This window comes from Zea mays, chromosome 5, assembly GCF_902167145.1.
Source record: "Zea mays cultivar B73 chromosome 5, Zm-B73-REFERENCE-NAM-5.0, whole genome shotgun sequence".
NCBI classification, from domain to species: domain Eukaryota; kingdom Viridiplantae; phylum Streptophyta; class Magnoliopsida; order Poales; family Poaceae; genus Zea; species Zea mays.
In genome coordinates this window covers 23,234,289-23,251,762 of record NC_050100.1, presented here as the reverse complement: position 1 = coordinate 23,251,762, position 17,474 = coordinate 23,234,289, and the positions used below count along the sequence as shown (strand labels likewise).

At 46.1% G+C, this 17,474-nt stretch overlaps 1 protein-coding gene across 1 annotated transcript; it reads left to right on the top strand.

Moving 5' to 3' along the window:
• The first annotated feature begins 8,213 nt into the window (after positions 1-8,213).
• On the top strand, positions 8,214-10,582 carry LOC103626103 (TATA-box-binding protein 1-like). The gene is made up of 6 exons (XM_008646477.3): positions 8,214-8,360; positions 9,256-9,343; positions 9,473-9,595; positions 9,702-9,746; positions 9,827-9,919; positions 10,021-10,582. Exons 1-6 carry the CDS (start codon positions 8,308-8,310, stop codon positions 10,192-10,194), a joined length of 576 nt encoding a protein of 191 aa, XP_008644699.1. The 5' UTR covers positions 8,214-8,307; the 3' UTR covers positions 10,195-10,582.
• The last annotated feature ends 6,892 nt before the right edge of the window (positions 10,583-17,474 follow it).

The window sequence follows — 17,474 nt, the reverse complement described above, 5'->3', positions numbered from 1 at the left end:
AGTATTTTCAAAATTGGTATATTAAAACCCTCTTGAACACTAAGAGGAGGATTTTATTAAGGGGGAGTTTTGTTTTAGTCAAAGGAAAAGCATTTGAAATAGGGGGAGAAAATTTCAAATCTTGAAAATGCTTCTCAAAATCTTATTCATTTACCTTTGACCATTTGCAAAAGGACTTTGAAAAGAATTTACAAAACAATTTGCAAAAACAAAACATATGGTGCAAGCGTGGTCCAAAATGATAAAAATAAAGAAACAATCCATGCATATCTTATGAAAATATTTATTGGTTCAATTCTAAGAACCTTTGCACTTACATTAGGCAAACTAGTTCAATTATGCACTTCTATACTTGCTTTGGTTTGTGTTGGCATCAATCACCAAAAAGGGGGAGATTGAAAGGGAATTAGGCTTACACCTATTTCCTAATTGATTTTGTTGGTTGAATTGTCCAACACAAAAAATTGGACTAACTAGTTTGCTCTACTCTATAAGTTCTACAGGTGCCAAAGGTTCATAATAAGCCAATAAAAAGACCAAGAAAGGGTTCAAAGAAAGAAAGCAAAAGACATCCCGAAAGGCACCCTGGTCTGGCGCACCGGACAGTGTCCGGTGCACCAGGGCACTCGAGGCTGAACTCGCTACCTTCGGGAAAATCAGAGGGCGCTCCGCTATAATTCACCAGACTGTCTGGTGTGCCAGCGGAGCAACGGCTACTTCACGCGCAACGGTCGACTGCAACGCATTTAATGCGCGCCTGCGCACGTAGAGGTCAGAGCACGCGCAGTTGGCGCACCAGACAGACTACAGGACCTGTCCGGTGCACCACCGGACAACCCAGAGGCCCCACAAGTCAGAGCTCCAACGGTCGAACCCCAACAGTTTGCTGACGTGGCGGGCGCACCGGACAGTGTCCGGTGGCGCACCGGACTGTCCGGTGCGCCATGCGACAGCAGCCTTCCAACGACCATTTTTGGTGGTTGGGGCTATAAATACCCTAACCACCCCACATTCAATGGCATCCAAGTTTTCCACCTTCAACACATTACAAGAGCTATAGCATTCAATTCTAGACACTCCAAAGAGATCAAATCCTCTCCCAAGTCCGGAATCACTCCAAATTAAATAGTGACTAGAGAGAGCGACATTTGTGTTCATTTGAGCTCTTGCGCTTGGATCGCTTCTTTTCTTTCTCATTCTTCTTGTGATCAAACTCAATTGTAACCAAGGCAAGAGACACCAATTGTGTGGTGGTCCTTGCGGGAACTTTGTGTTCCGTTTGACTGAGAAGAGAAGCTCACTCGGTCTAAGTGACCGTTTGAAAGAGGGAAAGGGTTGAAAGAGACCCGGTCTTCGTGACCACCTCAATGGGGAGTAGGTTTGCAAGAACTGAACCTCGGTAAAACAAATCATCGTGTCTTGCTCTTTATTTGCTCACGATTTGTTTTGCGCCCTCTCTCTTGGACTCGTTTATATTTCTAACGCTAACCCGGCTTGTAGTTGTGCTCAAGTTTATAAATTTCAGATTCGCCCTATTCACCCCCCTCTAGGCGACTTTCAACCTTCATTAGCCAAACGAAGTATATACAAGACATACTAAACAAGTTTGGGATGAAGGATGCCAAACCCATCAAGACACCCATGGGAACCAATGGGCATCTCGACCTCGACACGGGAGGTAAATCCGTAGATCAAAAGGTATACTGGTCGATGATAGGTTCTTTACTCTATTTATGTGCATCTCGACCGGATATTATGCTTTCCGTATGCATGTGTGCAAGATTCTAAGCCGACCCTAAGGAAGCTCACCTTACGGCCGTAAAACGAATCTTGAGATATTTAGTTCATACTCCTAAGTTTGGGTTTTGGTATCCTAGGGGATCCACATTTGATTTAATTGGTTATTCGGATGCCGATTGGGCGGGGTGTAAAATTAATAGAAAGAGTACATCGGGGACTTGCCAGTTCTTGGGAAGGTCCCTGGTGTCTTGGGCTTCAAAGAAGCCAAATTCCGTAGCTCTTTCTACCGCCGAAGCCGAGTATATTGCCGCAGGCCATTGTTGCGCACAATTACTTTGGATGAGGCAAACCCTTAGGGACTATGGTTACAAATTAACCAAAGTTCCTCTTCTATGTGATAATGAGAGTGCAATCCGCATGGCGGATAATCCCATTGAACATAGCCGCACTAAACACATAGCCATTCGGTATCATTTCTTAAGGGATCACCAACAAAAGGAGATATCGAGATTGCATATATTAACACTAAGGAACAATTAGCCGATATCTTTACCAAGCCACTAGATGAACAAACTTTTAACAAACTTAGGCACGAACTAAATATTCTTGATTCTAGGAATTTCTTTTGATATCTTGCATACATAGCTCATTAATATACCTTTGATCATATCTCTTTCATGTGCTACGACTAATGTGTTCTTAAGTATATTTCAAACCAAGTCATAGGTGTATTGAAAGGGATTTGGAGTCTTCGGCGAAGACAAAGGCTTCCACTCCACTCCATAAATCATCCTTCACCGTCGCTCCAAGCAATTCTCCAACTTTGGTATAATCTTCACTCATATTATGTTCACCAAAGGAGGAGAAAGTAGTTGAGAGGGCTTATATTTCACTCAAGTATCCGTTTTTGGCGATTCATGCCAAAGGGGGAGAAAGTATTAGCCCAAAGCAAAAGGACCGCACCACCATCCATTTTCAAAAGGTTTTAAAATGATGAAATTTTCAATTGATATCTTTTTATATTCAAAAGGGGGAGAAAGTAGCATTTTCAAAATTGGTATCTTAAAACCCTCTTGAACACTAAGAGGAGGATTTTTGAGGGGGAGTTTTGTTTAAGTCAAAGGAAAAGCATTTGAAACAGGGGGAGAAAATTTCAAATCTTGAAAATGCTTCTCAAAATCTTATTCATTTACCTTTGACTATTTGCAAAAGGACTTTGAAAACAATTTACAAAAGAATTTGCAAAACAAAACATGTGGTGCAAGCGTGGTCCAAAATGATGAAAATAAAGAAACAATCCATGCATAACTTATGAAAATATTTATTGGTTCAATTCTAAGTAACCTTTGCACTTACATTATGCAAACTAGTTCAATTATGAACTTCTATACTTGCTTTGGTTTGTGTTGGCATCAATCACCAAAAAGGGGGAGATTGAAAGGGAATTAGGCTTACACCTATTTCCTAATTGATTTTGGTGATTGAATTGTCCAACACAAATAATTGGACTAACTAGTTTGCTCTAGCCTATAAGTTCTAATACCAATTGAAAGTCGCCTAGAGGGGGGGGTGAATAGGGCGAATCTAAAATTTATAAACTTAAGCACAACTATAAGCCGAGTTAGCGTTAGAAATAAAAACGAGTCCGAGAGAGAGGGCGTAAAACAAATCATCGTGTCTCGCTCTTTATTTGCTCACGATTTGTTTTGCGCCCTCTCTCTCGGACTCGTTTTTATTTATAACGCTAACCCGTCTTGTAGTTGTGCTTAAGTTTATAAATTTCAGATTCGCCCTATTCACCCCCCCCTCTAGGCGACTTTCACAATTCACGATTCCTCATATCTTATTCACTTTGGCTTGACCAATCCTCTTAATCACTTCAACCTCTATTATGATCATATTTATGCATAGTGATTTCTCAGGACTTGTCCATATATTCAAACCAATATAGAGACCATATTATATCCATTTGCATTGTCTCACTGGTTATTTGACCTTGTGTTGAACCTTGTTCACTGATCATTATACACTATTCAAGTATGTTCATCATACTGAATTTCCTGTTCAACACTTAGCAAACTTGTTAGACCTTTAAATGTGTTGTTACCCAAATCACCAAAACTCACAAAAGGGATGAATGCACTTTCACCTATCGTGATAGAAGATCTCAGATCTCCTCCTGTAATAAGGCAAGCCCCGGTGCATTTGCCCCTTCCTTGTGTTTTAAATGCTTTATCACTTAAAATGATGCATTAGGTGATAGGAGTTGTGTGATGAACAATTGATGCATTACCATTCCTAGGAAGTTGAATACTATACCTTGATCCCTGATTTATAAAAAGAACTGATAATGCTTAACCCTGCTTAGAAACTGAAAAATCCTTTGTTTTCAAAAAGAATGATGTGGAACATTGGTTATGGGCTTTTTGATTCAAAAATCAAAACTAACTAAGGTGATGAATCCTCTACGGTCGGAGTGGACTCGTCACTCGAAAAGAGTATCCCTGCCGGGTACCAAAAATGGGGAAATGGTTAATAAATCTAGACCAGGCGCTGAGCAGACAGAGTCGCCCGTCTGTGTCGATTAAGGACCGTACTGTTGACTGGCCTGTTGTGGTTGAGACTTTGCAACTAGCCACATACCTTAGTATGGGACAGGGTAAGCTTGAACCCGGCTATTCCATACGTGAAGAGACAATCGCGCACTAGGAGTGGAGAGATGGCGGGAGTAGCATGTACCCTCCTGGCATAGTAGCACGCCTGGTGTGCTCTCGGGTGGTGCGGACCTGTTCATGTAGTGGAGGACTCCGTGGGAACGGTTGACATAGGCAAGGGTTAAGTGCTACATATGTCGTGTGGTTAGAGATCCCCAGCTGGGTATAATCGGTTCGAATCGTCGTTGCTCCTCGGTTATGGAGATTCATCCCGATGACCATCATCGTAGTTAGCAAGTGAAATATGAGAATGAATAAAATGCGGCTAGTATAGGTCAAGTGCTTGAACTAGACTAGGCAAATATAGATTCAAGTAATAACCTAACTAGTGAAATAAAACTTGGCTTAAGGATCAACTGGTAGCAAGCTTTTCTGCAAAAAGAGTCTTTGATCATTGATAAACCTTACCTTGATTCCCAATCAACTAGCATACCCTTGAGAGTCTTTTCTTTAGTCGGGTAAGTCTTGCTGAGTAATTGTGTACTCAGGGTTTTACCCCCTGTTGTTTTTACAGGAGAAGTTTTATTTCCTTATCTTTTGGTTAGTTACATCATGTGGAGGCCTTGAAGCTTAGAATGTTTATGTATATATCTTATGGAAAGGCTTCACCCTTCCAATTATTGTAATAAGTTATGCACTTTGGGTACTATCAGGACTTGTAATAATTACAATTCTTCTTATGTTGTAAAACTTGAGCTTTGAAAATATAAAATATGTTTTGTAAAGTCTTCTGCTCTATCTCCAAAGTGTGTGTATCGAGTGTGATTACTGTAATATGCATGAATGTGGAAGATCCTTGGGATGATGAGTTCGAGTTGATGAACTCGATAGCCTTGTTAAGTTACCTCGTACACGTGCACAACCATCTGAGGCCGTTAATAGCAAGGGTTGGTGCATATGGGCCTGATAACTTAGGGGATGTCACATTGATCTTTTATCCGATCTTGATTAGGAAATTAAGCAGGGCCTTGTGTCTTCATGGAAGGTCCAACAAACATTTTGGTTTGTGACGGCACGCCCTTCCACCATGGGTAGGATATCTGTGGGATATAATATCCTTTCAATATAGGGAATGTTTGGTTCAGCTTTTTTCTGACCAGTTTTTCTGAGAATTTTATAGCCCCTGTTTGTTTCAGCCTTTTGCGGCTTCTGCCCACCAAAAGCTGCTGCGGACTGCCAAACGCGTCAGCTTTTCAGCCAGCTTCTATAAAATTCGTTTAGGTAAAAACCATTCAAAATCAACATAAACATATAATCGGTTGAGTTGTTGCAATAGTAAGAATCCGTCACTTTCTAGATCCTGAGCCCTATGAACATCTTTATCTTCCTCCGCACGTAATCCTAATAATACTCAGATTCTCCTCACAGCCAGATTCTACTCACAGCCAGATTCTCAGAAAAGCTTGTCAGAAAAAGCTGAACCAAACAGGCCCAGAAGCTAGCTGAAAATCTGAGCGTTGACATTCCGCAGCAGCTTTTGGTGGCCAGAAGCTGCAAAAAACTGAAATAAATAGGGGCATAATTTGGTCTTAAAGCAATAAATTTAACTAGAGACATATTAATCATGTTATAGGCAACAAAGCAGGTGGCTCGAGACTCGTATCCGTCCGTGGCTTCCACCGTATGAAATAAATAGAAACAAATATTTTAGTTGTGATCCTCGTACTCTCAATCGTCACCTAACTATCTAGGTGATACCAATCATCAAGAATAACAAACATTACTCTTACTTAACAATACCAAGCCCAACGAAGGTGGTTGTTGCACACAAGTTTAACAGAGGTAGTTTGAAAACACTATTTTTCTAAGTGATTTATATTTTTCCAAGAGAAAATGAACTAATTTATCTTGTGAAAATTGAAATCTCTTGATAAAACGAGGTTGCTAAACTAGACCTAAAAGGGAGAGCCTCCCTTTCCCCATCGGACTAGTCTTTAGGGACGATTAAGTCTTTCCCCGAGTTATGTGTGCTTAATGAACTATTGGCTCCAGACAACCTTAATTTGTTAGTCTTTAGCCAAACTCACTTGGGCTGGGTGAATCATACTCCATCCATCCCATAAAAGGATGTCGTTTTGATTTTTTGATACCAAGTTTAACCGGATCATCTTATTAAAAAAATATAATTATTTTTTTATTTTGGTTTAGTTTATCATACAATTTATTTTAATATTTTTAATAAAACAAGCATATCAAATTTGATATAAAAAAGTCAAACGATTTCTTCTGGGACACAGAGGGAGTAGAAAGGAGCCCGGTGTCGAGTTGGGAAGGGTGGAGGAGGATCCAATCATCCAATGCTGGCCGAGCTATGGTGGCGCTGATTTTCGTGCATGCCTTCTACAGGCGTCGCCTAGGAGTAGGGCTCTCGGGTTCGTGGGCCAAATTCCGGAGCTCGAGTCCGTTCTGCTTGGAGAGGGGCCCAGCGATTTTCAAGCAATGGGCCTCTGGCGGGACCATGTTGAGTGCACCGTGCTGTGGCCCAGGAGCCTGATTGCTGGTCCGTGTGTGTGTTGGGTGGCCGTGTAGAGGTCGAGTTGGCAGGTCCGTCATCTTTAGAGAGGGTAATGTGTCCTGATCTCCGATTTCCAGCCAAGAATTCTTCTATTCGAGGATGAAAATAGAGTAGTATTTTCTCCATGGGATGTAAACGGTAAAAACTCTCTCCTAACAATCAATGTCTTGTTTGGGTACATTAGTATTCATCTCTAATACACATGTGTTGATGTGGATTGAGTTAATACTAGAGGATGAATACTAGAGTATGCAAACAAAGCCTAGATGATGATGGGATGAGGAACCCGTTCCCGCGGGACCCGTTAAAATTATACGTGATGATGTTTTTATACAATAGTTAATAATAAAAATAAATAATTATCTTGTCAAGAGATCACTCGTTATACGGATGTGTTTATTTTGATCTACACATAATAATTTTTTACATCTGACAATGTGTATAAATGACAATATTTTATATTAATAATAAAATATATTTTAATTATAATTTAAACGGGAATAGGGATCTCTTATGAGAATTTATCACGCGAGAAATAGAAATGAGAAAGAAATGTCGTCCGCAACCGTTTAATTCCCCGTTTAGTCATGTTCGTCGTCCACGGACCACGGATGACGAGCTCCCCCCGGTGCTGCTGCTGCCTCACTGCCTGCTTCATCGCTGGCTGCTCGGGTGGTCGGCTCGCCGCCGGTTCTGCTCCGTCGGACTCGGACGCGATGACCGTGTGTATCCAGTCTCGCGTCTGCGTCACCAGTGATGATGGGTTTCTCTTCCTTTCGCTCGGCTCCTGTACGTGCTTTGCTTTCGTTGCACGATCTATACGCTGATCATATCCTAACGAACTGGATTTGTTGGATTGTTTGTGGTTGTGGACCGTGTGGACTAGGATATACATATCCTTGCTTTGCTTAATTCCATCTGCGCACTTGTTTAGCTTTGCGCATGTACACTCGTGGAAAGAATAAAATAATTTCGTAGATGTATTATGAAAAAGAATAAAAAAAGATGACAGTTGAACAAAAGTCAAAACCTACTTCGGCGGGCTGTCCAGTTTTCAGCGACCGAGCGAAAGCCAGCCGGTCTCGAACCCAACCCAGGTCGAGTCCATAAATCCAGGGCCCCACCCGCCCCGCCTTCTTCTTTTCTTCCTCGCACCAAAGTCGTTGGAATCCAAGCCCCCTTGCCCGTCCGTACTCGACCCAAAACCCTCTCGCCAAAATATAACCCGCGCTCATTCAAAACGAGAACAGTTTGCTTGCCGCCGTTAGGGTGTCCTCGCTGGTGCTGCGCAGCGGGAGCGGCGTCGGAGGAGAAGGACGATCCACGGCGTCGTCGGCGATGAACGGAGCGCATGAGTCCGGGGTCCCGTCCGGCATCGTCCCCAACCTGCAGTGAGTCCCGAGCCCCGATCGCAGATTGGTGTTCATTGTTTACAATGCACAAAAAATATGTTTGCCCTTTGGATTTTGGATGACATAACCTCATTTTAAACTCTTTTCTCGATGCCACAGTTTATGATTATGACCTAGAGGTCACACGGCTCGACGCCGACGCCGACGCCGTGACAGATAAGGCATCGGGTGGTGTGTTGGCGCCTAGCTTGGCACCACAAGACACAAAGAATTAATTTAAACGACTCACATCCAACATTACATTAATAAATTAATTATATATAATATCGCCAATTTAGCACAACTCCGGTTTCAAGATTTTTGGCGATGTTATATACAATTAATTTATTAATATAATGTTGTATATGAATTGTTCAAATTAATTCTTGGCGTCAAGGTCGACGCCACGACTTATGGCGCCGAACACAGCACTCGGTGTTCCACCTCGACGCTAAGTCACGACAACGAGCCGTGTTACTTTGGTGTCATGGTTTATGGTGTTGAAAAAATGTTCTAAAAATTAGATTACGTCGTGATGTAAATTTTTTACGAAAAAGGTCAAAATGCAAAAAAATCCGGTCTAGTCAACCAGTAGGAAATAGCAGCCGATATCTCCGTGGGGTAGGGGAATTACGCATGACCTGTTTGATCCTTAGCATGGTATGGGGGAGATTAAAGTGTGTTGAATTTGCATACAAATGAACTAGCATGCCATCATTGCTGATCTGGATGTAAAAGAGTTGCTGTTATTTTTCTTTTCCTTTTGATCTGAAGAGTTGCCGTTGCTTTTTTCTTGCTTGGATTTTCAGAAGGGTTGATAGGTGTTGCCTCTTTAGTTTGCTGCCCAGATTGAAACAATGCAGAGCCATAACCTGCCTCTTGTCTGATGTGTCAGGAACATTGTATCAACAGTCAACTTGGACTGCAAGGTCGATCTGCAACATGTCGCCAACAGTGCTCGTAACGCAGAGTACAACCCAAGGGTATGTATCATCATCAGTGCCGCTGCTGCCTTTTCATTTACCTTAGACTTTTTTTTTGTTGCATGGAACTATATATTACATTCGATAGCTGCAGTCTCACCGGCAGTGACCCTGATACTTACTTGACAGCGTTTTGGTGCGGCTATCATGAGGATAAGGGAGCCCAAGACAACGGCACTGATATTTGCTACAGGGAAGATGGTCTGCACCGGAGCAAAGAGCGAAGCCGATTCAAGGCTCGCTGCGCGTAAGGCATGGAAACTGCTTGTCATATTGTTTCGCCATGCATGGATGCCAATTTTGGATGCTTTTGCTGAATTTTGACGTGTGACTAATACGTATCTATCCTCCATTGCAGTTCGCGCGTATCGTCCAGAAGCTCGGTTTCCCAGCTCGGTTCAAGGTAATGCTTTTGTCACTCTGATCGATCGGATTCCTGCTGGTCTCTCACATTGACTCAATGGGTTCTTCTGACATATGCAGGATTTCAAGGTCCAAAATATAGTTGGGTCATGTGACCTCAAGTTTCCTATTCGTCTGGAGGGCCTCGCTTTGGCCAGTGGCTTGTCTGCCACTGTAAGTTTATAGCAGCTCTTTCTTTAGTTGTAAACGTGTTTGTTGTGTCGTTGTTGATCCCCATTGACTCATTAGCCTGTTGCTCTCTTGGTGTTTGACAGTATGAACCAGAGATCTTCCCTGGGCTGGTCTACCGTATGGTGGACCCTAAGGTCGTGATCCTCGTCTTCGTCTCCGGGAAGATTGTCCTCACAGGAGCGAAGGTGCAGGAAGAGATATGCGCGGCCTTCGAGAAGATACACCCGATGCTTGTGCAGTTCAGGAAACGGTCGTAGTCACTAGTCAGGGACGGTTAGAGGTGGGGCGGGCGACTCTCGAGCCCCCTACCGCTCCGAGGATATAGAATCCCACTAGAGTTACTTCTAAAATATAAAATGTATGTATTATTATTTTATTATGTGCAGACTGTAGAGATGTAGGCCGTTCAGTCATTGATCAATGATGAAAGTTCCAAGTTCAGGTATGTCAGAATAATCCTTGAGCACACTTGTTCAGTCTTCAGTCAGTCAGTCTGTCCAGTTTCAGTCAGTGTGTTTGTCCAGTTTCAGTCTGTCATAGGCGTTTGGCCGCTCATTTTAGCCTGTGTGTCGCTGTTGTCAGTTTCGTGGTCAGAACCTGTTGACTGATAGTGTAAGCAAGATCTGATCGTGTTTAATGAGAAGGTTGGTGTGGTGCATGTGTGGTGTTGTGTGTCTGAAGTAGAAACACGCTTATGTAACCTTGGGCCTGCATTTTTACAGTCAGTTAATCTATTCAGAAAACGTTTCTACCAATTGGAGCAGCACCAACTCGTGTCCTGCTCTCTAGCTTCGCGTGCGTGCCCGTTCACCTGAGTGATCGCCGGCGACCTGGTGGAGGTTGTCTCTCCGGCGAGTTTCTGACAAGGTCTAGGTGCAGGGACATTGTTTGAAAGCACAAGACTCCGTAAAGTACACTCTTCTTGGTAATCGTTGGCAGTATTTCAATGCCCTCGAGAAAAGCGTGTAAAAACGTTCATGTGATGGCCAGGCCGACGACAGAATGATGCAGCTGCCAAACCAAACCCAAGTGTTCTTGAGTCCATGCACATTGCATCTCTCGTTCAAAAACGCTCATGGCGTCCGGCAATCATCACACAACTCACTGGACAACGGATAAACGAAGACATCGTACATGCATGCCAGGAGGCCAATCCAAAGACAAACTAAAACGTGCATTGCAGGACAGTGTGAGATGATCTCTGAAACGTCCAATTGATGATGCATAGCCAGTTGCATGTACTACATTTGGGTTTATATCGTCTTCAACATAGACAGTATTTATTCTTTGCCCCAAGGATGATGATGCAGGACAGTAGGGTTATGAACTCCACTCCCAAATCTCCAAGTCCAAGCAAAGCAAACAATAAGTCAATATGCTACACACTTAACATTCGGACTGAAGCTATCCAAGGGAAGGGACACAATGCTACTAAAATCGTACAGAAAGGTGAATACACAGAGGACCAAACCAAGACTCCAAAACCTGTAGACTCATCTATGCTTTTCTATGGAACATGTCCTACAACAACCGACCGACCAACACCATGTTTCTGCTGCCCGCTAGCGCTTTCTGTACAGAACTGTTGCCACATCTAGCTCAGGGGCTAAAATCTCTTCAGTTGTGAGTTTTGAATCACCATTCACCACTGTCTGGCTGATTAGCTGACGATGCACTGTTGGGAGACGGTGGGGTTGACAGTTGGCCACTCTTGTGGGGCGCAACTCAGTTCTGTTTCTCTTTGTGACTTGATTCGGAGTTCTCTTCCTTGTCATCTGATTTTGAATTGAGAAATCGACCTCCAGCTCCCCTGGCCCTTTTTAAGGCATGCTGATGGCGTGGCTCATGGAGATAGGGATGCACATCATAGATGTAAACAGAGTCAGTTCTTTTTATTATTATTTTAGATGACTTAACATTTCAACAACAGAAAGATGAATGAAATGAGCAATCAAGTTATTTTTATTTCAGATGATATCAAAGAATGAGAAACATGTGTGATCAACTTACAGTGCTTGACAGAAGTTGATAGGATTTTCTAAGTCGGTAGCTGCATCTTTGTATCAGTCTTCCAATTTTGAGAAACTATCATGATACTAAGGGCCTGTTTGTTTACCCCCCAGATTATATAATCTGGATTAAATAATCCTAAGAGGCAAACAAACAGTCTAGCTTATTTGCCCAGATTATATAATCTAACCCCTTGGATTATGATAATCCATAAGCAAGTGAGGAGGTGCTTATTTCAGATTATTTTTTTCTCACTTCCCCACTACCCTTTCAAGTTTCCTAGAAATTACCCACCATTGCCATTATAATCTACCGAATCGTTTTTGCGCCTATCGGATCGGAGAAGCCCGCTGCCCAACAGAAACACGCCAGATAATCTGGGTAAACAAACAGGACTACTCAGATTATATAATCCAAATTATATAATCCAGATTATATAATCCTCCAAAAATAATCCAGATTATATAATCCATTGGGGTAAACAAACAGGCCCTAACATGTTTCAACTCTCTCTAGCTAAAAGTAGCATACAGATAAAAACAGAATTGATGCAGCCTCAGTAGTCTCCTTGTCTGTCAGTTTTTTTTTTTTTTGTCTGTGCACCCACAGAAACAAGATAATCTTGCAAAGGAAACAGGTTGGCTGCTAGTGGAGCAAAACCCGGCCATGAAGGGGGGATTCAGAGACGGAGGAACAGAACTTGCTGCATTTAACTTTGCAGTTGCCTGAATACCATTTCCAAGACCTGGCATCACTTCCCAAACAGCTACAGTGGATGGATTAACAAGGGGTGCCCCACAAAAGCTCCAGATTCTGTTACAATAGTATCAGCAGCCATTATGCCACTGGGTCCTGCCCCTAGAAACCCTTTGCTAGTATAAAACCATATAGGATGTGCTGAGTTTTGAGAAGGCCACTGTGACCAATGAAGTTGAACAGAACCTGATGAAAAAAACTGAACAGACGCATAGAATACTTGTCATCCCACTGCACTCCCGGCGATGTGTGTGAACCCCTGCTTCCCCCCATAGAATGCTTCTGGGAACATTGAAATTAAAATAATATTCACCAACAGATTTACAGTACAACATGAGGCAGATCGATCTTGAAGTGGAAGTAGGGACTAGGGAAGGTAGATTGGAGAAATTCGCTTGATTATTTTCTCTAGCATCATGGACAGAAAAGGCTAATAAAAAATTCCAATTCATATCGCAACGCAGGACATGGTTACAAAAGATTTACCATACATCCCTTGACAAGCTTCCGTTCTGATTCAGCTTTAGCCCGATATTGACGCCGTCTTAGGCCTTGTTCGTTTGTGTCGGATTGGTGGGTCGGAACGATTCCTAACCGGATTGCTTCTCTAATTTATATAAACTTTGATTAGCTGGAATGATTCCGGGAACAATCCGACACAAACGAACAAGGCCTTAATATGACATTGTATTGCTTTGCATTTACATACACAGGCTCTTCAATTGCATCGGTAGGCAAAGGTAAGCCAGCCATATGCATTCTGACTAACGGTGGATGCATATGAAAGATTATCAATTTTATTAAATCCCAGGACATCAGTTTAGCAAGGAATAGTAATAGGCGAAGGAAGGTCCATGGTCATTGCAAATTATCCTTTTCTTGCTGTCTACAAATTCAAATAAACAATACTAGCGAAATTGACCTACCATCTCAAGAGTCAAGACACACTAGCAGGTTATACTTTGTACTGCATCAGACTGAAACCATGGTTGGTTTGAGGTCTGGGCATACAAAAGGAGTCAAACTAAATGAATTGGGTGCTCTTCAATCATTCTTTTTTTTCTCGAACGCGCAAGAGAAATGTGTGTTATTATATTAAGAAGATATAGAAAAAAGATCCAGTAGGACCAGTACTGTCGGGGACCATAATTAGGGGTACCCTCAAGTCTCCTAATTCTCAGCTGGTAACCCCCATCAGCATAAAGCTGCAAAGGCCTGATGGGTGCGATTAAGTCAGGGATCGGTCCATTCGAGGGACTCGATCACGCCTCGCCCGAGCCTAGCCTCGGACAAGGGCAGCCGACCCCGGGGGATCTCCGTCTCGCCCGAGGGCCCCCTCCAGCGACGAACATATTTCAGGCTCGCCCGAGGCCCTGTCTTCGCCAAGAAGCAACCCTGACTAAATCGCCGCGCCGACCGACCAAATCGCAGAAGCATTTAATGCAAAGGTGGCCTGACACCTCTATCCTGACGCGCGCCCTTCAGTCGACAGAGCCGAAGTGACCGCCGTCACTTCGCCGCTCCACTGACCGGCCTGACAGAAAGACAGCGTCGCCTGCGCCGCACCGACTGCAGTGCCACTTGACAGAGTGAGGCTGACAGGCAGTCAGGCCCGGCCTCCGGCACCATAGGAAACTCCGCTCCGCCCGACCCAGGGTTCGGACTCGGGCTAAGCCCCGGAAGACGGCGAACTCCGCTCCGCCCGACCCAGGGCTCGGACTCGGGCTAAGCCCCGGAAGACGACGAACTCCGCTCCGCCCGACCCAGGGCTCAGACTCGGGCTAAGCCCCGGAAGACGGTGAACTCCGCTCCACCCGACTCAGGGCTCGGACTCGAGCTAAGCCCCGGAAGACGACGAACTCCGCCCCGCCCGACCCAGGGCTCAGACTCGGGCTAAGCCCCGGAAGACGGCGAACTCCGCTCCGCCCGACCCAGGGCTCGGACTAGGGTTCAGCCCTAGAAGACGACGAACTCCGCTTCGCCCGACCCCAGGGCTCGGACTCAGCCCTGGCCTCAGCCGACGGTCTCCGCCTCGCCCGACCCAGGGGCTCGGACTCGACCACGGCCACGGAAGACAGACTCGACCTCGACCTCGGAGGAGCCTCCACATCGCCCAACCTAGGGCGCAGACCAGCCACGTCAACAGGAGGCGCCATCATCACCCTACCCCAAGCTGACTCAGGCTACGGGGAACAAGACCGGCGTCCCATCTGGCTCGCTCCGCCAGATAGGCAATGATGGCGCCCCGCACGCTCCTTGACGACGGCAGCTCTCCGCCCCCTTACGGAAGCAAGAGGACGTCAGCAAGGACTCGACAGCTCCGACAGCTGTCCTTCCTCCAGGCTCTAGCGCTCCTCCGACGGCCACGACACCACACGAACCGGGCGCCAAAACCTCTCCGGCCGCCACGATGGCGTGTACTTAGGGCGCTAGCTCCCCTCCGCTAGACACGTAGCACTCTGCTACACCCCCCATTGTACATCGGGATCCTCTCCTTGCGCCTATAAAAGGAAGGACCAGGGCCCTCTTAGAGAGGGTTGGCCGCGCGGGGACGAGGACGAGACAGGCGCTCGCGTGAGGCCGCTCGTTCCCTCTCCCATGTGGACGCTTGTAACCCCCTACTGCAAGCGCACCCGACCTGGGCGCGGGACGAACACGAAGGCCGCGGGATTTCCACCTCTCTCACGCCCGTCTCCGGCCACCTTTCTCCCCCCTTCGCGCTCGGCCTCGCGCCGACCCATCTGGGCTGGGGCACGCGGCGACATTCACTCGTCGGCCCAGGGACCCCCCGGTCTCGAAACGCCGACAGTTGGCGCGCCAGGTAGGGGCCTGCTGCGTGTTGACGAACAGCTTCCCGTCAAGCTCCAGATGGGCAGTCTCCAGCAACCTCTCCAGCCCGGGACGGTGCTCCGTTTCGGGAGTCTTGAGTTCATGTCCCTCGACGGCAGCTACGACATGATACTCCTTCCCCCGCCGTGCGACAGCGACAATGGCGGCCGACAGCCCGCCCGCCGGCGGCGGAAACGACGACGTCTTCCCCGCGTGGTGGAAGAACAACCTTCGAGCTCACCCCGTCCTCTCCCCCGCCGACGGAGGAGGAGGCGGGGCAACCAAGGCCAAGCAGGAGGCAGCGCCTCGTCAGCTGTCGAGCGAGCCGACAGCGTCGGCACCTCAACAGGGGGTGCGTCGGGCATCGACCTCGCGTTTGAGACGAAGACGAGCGCCATCTCCCCACAACGCGCCGATTCCAAGCAAACGGATGACGCCAGCACGCTCGCGAAAGGCTTGCTGGGCGTCACCCTCGTGAAAGGGAATTAGGCTTACACCTAGTCCCTAAATAATTTTGGTGGTTGAATTGCCCAACACAAATATTGGACTAACCAGTTTGCTCTAGTGTATAAGTTATACAGGTGCAAAAGGTTCACACTTAGCCAATAAAATGACCAAAAGTTGGGTTCAACAAAAGGGCAAAGGAGCAACCAAAGGCTCCTCTGGTCTGGCGCACCGGACTGTCCGGTGTGCCACCGGACAGTGTCCGGTGCACCAGAGGACCTCAGCTCAAACTCGTCGCCCTCGGGAATTTCAGAGGCAACTCCGCTATAATTCACCGGACTGTCCGGTGTGCACCGGACATGTCCGGTGCTCCAAGGAAGGACGGCCTCAGGAACTCGCCAGCCTCGGGTTTTCATTCCAGCCGCTCCGCTATAATTCACCGGACTGTCCGGTGTACACCGGACTGTCCGGTGCATCTGCGGAGCAACGGCTACTTCAGGCGCCAACGGATACCTGCAGCGCATTTATTGTGCGCCAGTGCGCGCAGGGGTCAGACACGCCCATGCTGGCGCATCGGACAGTGAACAGTGCATGTCCGGTGCGCCACCGGACATCAAGGCGGGCCCAGAAGTCAGAACTCCAACGGTCAATTTCCAACGGCACTGGTGACGTGGCTGGGGCACCGGACTGTCCGGTGTGCACCGGACTGTCCGGTGTGCTATCGAACAGACGGCCTCCACCAACGGTCATGTTTGGTGGTTGGGGCTATAAATACCCCAACCACCCCACCATTCATTGCATCCAAGTTTTCCACTTCTCAACCACCTACAAGAGCTAGGCATTCAATTCTAGACACACCCAAAGAGATCAAATCCTCTCCAATTCCATACAAAGCCTAAGTGACTAGTGAGAGTGATTTGCCGTGTTCATTTGAGCTCTTGCGCTTGGATTGCTTTCTCTCTTTCATTCTTTCTTGTGATCAATACTCGCTTGTAACCAAGGCAAGAGACACCAATTGTGTGGTGGTCCTTGCGGGGAGGTTTTGCTCCCGGTTGATTTGAGAAGAGAAAGCTCACTCGGTCCGAGGGACCGTTTGAGAGAGGGAAGGGTTGAAAGAGACCCGGCCTTTGTGGCCTCCTCAACGGGGAGTAGGTTTGAGAGAACCGAACCTCGGTAAAACAAATCCACGTGTCTCACTTCATTATTCACTTGCGATTTGTTTTGCGCCCTCTCTCGCGGACTTAATTATATTTCTAACGCTAACCCGGCTTGTAGTTGTGATTAATTTTTGAGAATTTCAGTTTCGCCCTATTCACCCCCCCTCTAGGCGACTTTCAATTGGTATCGGAGCCCGGTGCTTCATTAGAGCCTAACCGCTCGAAGTGATGTCGGGAGATCACGCCAAGAAGGAGATGGAGACCGGCGAAAAGCCCACTACAAGCCACGGGAGCACTTCATCGGAAGAGTCCCGCACCAAGAGGAAGGAGAAGAAGAAGAG